Raw genomic sequence first — 5,137 nt, 5'->3', positions numbered from 1 at the left:
TCTAATTGATATGCAATTGTATAGATTAGGTAGACCTTAGGTATTGAGTGATTATACTCACATCTCATTCTTTAATATTTTCAGGGTATAGCTTATCGGATTCAAATAAAAAAAAATGATCAAAGGCATAAGATTTTGAGTAAATCCTATTTGTAGGCCTTGTAGATTTGTTTTTATGTGTATTTAAGTTGTTAACTTGCCAATTAGGAGTGCACTTTTTAATTTTATAACTTTATTTAAGGTTTTAATTTATCTTCTTGATTTTATAAAATATTTTTTCAGTCCTCATATCCTAACATAGTTAGTCTCAAATGATTTTTTGTGCCTATCATTATTATTTTAAAAATTAAACTTAATTGTTAACATTAAAAATGTTTTGTCAATATATTAAAGTTTAATGTTATTGTTAATAAAATTAACAGTGTTATAATTAGAAGACTAAAAAAATATTTTAAAAAGATCAAAATAAAAATATTGTATAAAATAAAAGACCAAATATTTACTTTTCTTTGTAATTAAATTTTGCATCCATATTTGACTGCGATGCTTGATGTATGATATTTAAATGCTCCTTTCCACACTTGATATTCAATATTTAATTCCCACTTGCACGTATTCAGGGGACTGGGCTGCTTATCATCAAACTAATTATGTGCCCGTTTGGTTTGCGTCAAGAATCGATTTTTTGGGGTTTAATCGATTTTCAAAACAAAATTTGCCAAACAGTAGAAAAATGCAATAATCGATTAGGGAGGTTAAACGCGCGTTAATTCTTAATCTACCAAAACCAGCTTCAGCTTTAAGCTTTTTACCGTTATTCACGTGCTCTTTATCTGTGCCCTTCACGTGATTGAGTTCTCTTCTTTCTAATCCTCATTTGTCTTCTATCAGGCGCAGCTTTCTTTCTGTGATCTCCTCTTTCGTTCAGCTCACCAGTCGGTCCTCACGGTGGTGCCGCCGCTCTGTCATCGTCCAGCCATCCCCAACTTAGTCACCGTCCACCATCTCCCGTCGTGCCGTCTCTGCCGTCGTCCACCCACCTCCAACAGGTGTGCCGTCTCACAGTCGGTTCTCACAGAGGCAAGGATCTTTCGACTATCTTCCAACTCTGTGCAGATCTGTGGTCCTCGTGGCGTCACCTCCTCCGTCCACCGTCTCTGAGTTGCTTCCAGTGGTGGTGATCTCCTGCTATGGTCGAGGAAGGCAGTAAGCTTTATCTATACTCTGTTTCCTCGATCTGCTCATGGTCCTCCGTCTGTCGCTGATCTGCTCGTGGTCCTCCGTCCGTCGCTGATCTGCTCGTGGTCCTCCGTCCGTCGCTGATCTGCTCGTGGTCCTCCGTCCGTCGCTGATCTGCTCGTGGTCCTCCGTCCGTCGCTGATCTGCTCGTGGTCCTCCGTCCGTCGCTGATCTGCTCGTGGTCCTCCGTCGGTCGCTGATCTGCTCGTGGTCCTCCGTCGGTCGCTGATCTGCTCGTGGTCCTCCGTCGGTCGCTGATCTGCTCGTGGTCCTCCGTCGGTCGCTGATCTGCTCGTGGTCCTCCGTCGGTCGCTGATCTGCTCGTGGTCCTCCGTCGGTCGCTGATCTGCTCGTGGTCCTCCGTCGGTCGCTGATCTGCTCGTGGTCCTCCGTCGGTCGCTGATCTGCTCGTGGTCCTCCGTCGGTCGCTGATCTGCTCGTGGTCCTCCGTCGGTCGCTGATCTGCTCGTGGTCCTCCGTCGGTCGCTGATCTGCTCGTGGTCCTCCGTCGGTCGCTGATCTGCTCGTGGTCCTCCGTCCATCGCTGATCTGCTCGTGGTCCTCCGTCCGTCGCTGCTCTACTCGTGGTCTTCTTCAGTCGGTCTAACTCAGAGGTAAGTGATCTTCTCTTTCTGGACGATCTTGTTCAGGTTTGATCTTGGTCAAATTTTGTTTTCCTCTCCACTCTGATCTATGCATGGATGGATTTGTTCTCGGGATTGCTGGCTTAGTTTTGTGTGGCTTGAACCATTTACAACTCTTGAACATTTGCAAATAATAAGATGGGTGAAAGTTGATTTTTTATGCTATTTCTGTGTTAGTTTTGTGCCTAGTTGAACTCTGTGCTGAACATGGGAGATCTGTTAAAAGTTAATTTTGTAGCTATTGAAACTTGATTTTAGTCAAAATCTATGCATTTGCAAATTGTGGGAAAGCTGGTGAAAGTTAATTTTGTGCCAAGTCGAACTCTTTGCTGGTTTTGGTTTGTGATCACTGATTACTGGAGCTTTATTCTCAAACATTATGTTTTGCATATATAGGGGTCATTTAGTCGAATTTTTTGCTGTGTGAGTCTCTGTTGAATTTGGCTCCTCTGAAAATTGCCAAGTTTTTATCATGTAATATTTTAATTATAATTTCTATAATTAATATGTTAGTTTTTTACATAGTATAATGAGTAACAATAAGTCAAAAGCTTCATGGGATCGAAGAAATACTAGAATCTTTATTGACATTTGTTTGGAACAAGCTCGAAAATCGCAAAGAAATGGTGGTAGTTTTACCAAAGCAGGATGGCTCAGCATAATTTCTACCTTCAATGAGAAGACTGGACAGAAATATGACAGACAACAATTCAAGAATAAGTGGGATAATATGAGAAAAGAGTGGGTACTATGGGATAAGTTAGTTTCAAGTGAGACAGGATTGGGTTGGGATTATGCAAACAATACTGTGGATGCTTCAGACGATTGGTGGGAGAAGAAGATATTGGTATGATGTTATTATATGAGGCTTTATATTTATTTTATTTATTTGTGTATTATGTAATATTATTGATAATTTATGTGCAGGAAAATCCTTTATATGAGAAATTCAGACATAAAGGATTACCATTTGCCAATGAATTAACCGAGTTGTTCCAAGGTACTATCGCTAATGGACCTAGAGCATGGGCACCTTCAAGTGGAGTTTTGCCTAACATTTACAATAGGAATGAAGGTGAGGATGAAGAGGTGTATCGGCCTGATATGGCAAATGAGGGTATTAATTTGGAGGAAGGTTCAGGAGATAGTGATGAGATCTTAGGAACTACTGGAGTAAGCGGTGAATTTAATAGAGTAGTTCTAAATGCTTCTCAAGGAACCTTAAGTGGAAGCAGTGGTAAGAGGAAGAGGGGCGAAAGCAGTAACGGTAGAAAGAAGAACAAGTTACCTAGTACAAGTCAAATAGCAGATGCAATGAGTGTGATAGCTCAGACAACAAAGGAAGAATCTCAACAGGCCAAGGAAACATCAATTCCCGAAGTCATGTCTATAGTCAAACAATGGGAAGAAGTTGCAACTGATAAACATTGGGTTTCACGATGCATGTCACTCTTCATGTCCCGAGAGGCTAGGGTGATGTTTTTGACGATGAAGGATGATAAAGAAAGCGTTTTGGAGTGGTTGAGATATGAATGTTACAAAAATGGTTGATTATTGGAGTTTTAAAACTTATTATGAGTATATGATCTTACTTAAAAAGTAATCTAACATGTTTGTATTATATTGTAGAATTTAACTTATGTAGCCTCTTGAACTACTTATGTACTTTTTATATATGGTAATTGAGTATTACAATGTTGTGGAAAAGTCATTGGTATTTCTATAGATGACTTATTTAGATGTATCTATAATTGAAATTAAGTGCACGTATTATTTATGTGTTTGGCTACAGATAGCAAGACATATGGAAGAGTCATCTAAAAAAAGGCTAAATAGAGCCCAAAAAGTTAGTGCTCTCATTGGGTTGTATGCAACAAGACATTTGTGCAAAGAGCCACGAAGAAATAGTGAATATACAGGTCATTTGTGGGTGAATGAAATTTTAGAAGGACACCCAGTTCGTTGCTATGAAATGTTTAGAATGGAACCACATGTGTTCCATCAATTATGTAGTGAATTGACACGACATGGATTGAAGGATACTAGGCGAATGAGAGTACAGGAGATGGTTGCAATTTTTTTAAATACAATTGGATATGGGTTGGGAAATAGGATGGCACAAGAAAGATTTCAACATTCAGGAGAGACTATTCATAGACATTTTCATAAAGTTTTAATGGCTTCCTCGAAACTTGCAATGGAATATATTAAACCACAAGACAAGTCCTTTCGTCATGTATCAAACAAAATAGAAAATGATAAGCGATATTGGCCATTCTTTAAAAATGCCATTGGAGCAATTGATGGCACACATATTCCATGTGTAGTCCCTGCTAGTGAAAAATCAAAATATATTGGAAGAAAAGGAATCCCTACGCAAAATGTAATGGCTGTGTGTGATTGGGACATGTGCTTTACTTTTGTCTTGGCTGGATGGGAGGGCACTGCACATGATGCTCGCATTTTTCAACATGCCCTGACAGCTCGATCCATGAACTTTCCACACCCGCCTTCAGGTATTTTTATTTGTTCAATTTATTTGTGTTAGACTTTCCACCTTACAGGCATTGATAGTAATTTTTTTTACAAGGTAAATATTATTTGGTGGATGCTGGTTATCCAACACCAAATGGATATCTTGGTCCGTATAGACGGGAACGCTACCATCTTCCTGATTTTAGAAGATCAACTGGATTTGCAAATAATAACGAGGTCTTTAATTATTTTCATTCAAGTTTACGGTGCACAATAGAAAGAACATTTGGAGTTTGGAAGAAGAGGTTTGCAATTTTACGCAACATGCCTAGCTATGACTACGATATACAAGTTCAAATCGTTGTTGCATCAATGGCGATACATAATTTTATTAGAAGACACTCTAACTCTGACGCTGATTTTATGCATCATGAGATGGAAGATCAGGAAGATTATGAGGACCAAGAAGACCATGGCGTTGATGGATATTCATCCATGACATCTTCTTCATCAGCTATGACTAGTATTCGTGATATTATTAGGGACCAACTTGTATATTATCATCTTCATTAGTTGTTGTAAAATTACTGTTTTATATTTAAGAATTTAATTTTCTTGTCTTTTATTGAATTTATTTTAAGCAAGATATATTTAGTTATTTATTTACATAAATTTAAATGTTAATATTAATATAATTTAAATTTTTAATTAATTATATATGTAGTTTAAATAATATATTTTGCTTTTTAAATAAAATGTAACAACTTTAATACTATTAC

At 38.2% G+C, this 5,137-nt stretch overlaps 2 protein-coding genes across 2 annotated transcripts; both read left to right on the top strand.

Moving 5' to 3' along the window:
• The first annotated feature begins 1,852 nt into the window (after positions 1-1,852).
• LOC129315067 (L10-interacting MYB domain-containing protein-like) lies at positions 1,853-3,471 on the top strand. The gene is made up of 2 exons (XM_054958583.1): positions 1,853-2,730; positions 2,811-3,471. The coding sequence occupies exons 1-2, from the start codon at positions 2,413-2,415 to the stop codon at positions 3,432-3,434; spliced, it is 942 nt and encodes a 313-aa protein (XP_054814558.1). The 5' UTR covers positions 1,853-2,412; the 3' UTR covers positions 3,435-3,471.
• A 642-nt stretch (positions 3,472-4,113) lies between these two features.
• LOC129316771 (uncharacterized) lies at positions 4,114-4,931 on the top strand. Its single transcript, XM_054961149.1, has 2 exons — positions 4,114-4,399; positions 4,474-4,931. The coding sequence occupies exons 1-2, from the start codon at positions 4,270-4,272 to the stop codon at positions 4,929-4,931; spliced, it is 588 nt and encodes a 195-aa protein (XP_054817124.1). The 5' UTR covers positions 4,114-4,269.
• The last annotated feature ends 206 nt before the right edge of the window (positions 4,932-5,137 follow it).

This window comes from Prosopis cineraria, unplaced genomic scaffold (assembly GCF_029017545.1).
Source record: "Prosopis cineraria cultivar Desert tree isolate PC_DT_omini unplaced genomic scaffold, ASM2901754v1 PC7, whole genome shotgun sequence".
In the NCBI taxonomy this organism is placed as follows: Eukaryota; Viridiplantae; Streptophyta; class Magnoliopsida; order Fabales; family Fabaceae; genus Prosopis; species Prosopis cineraria.
The sequence above is the reverse complement of the archived record's forward strand: the minus strand, read 5'-3'. Positions and strand labels throughout refer to the sequence as shown.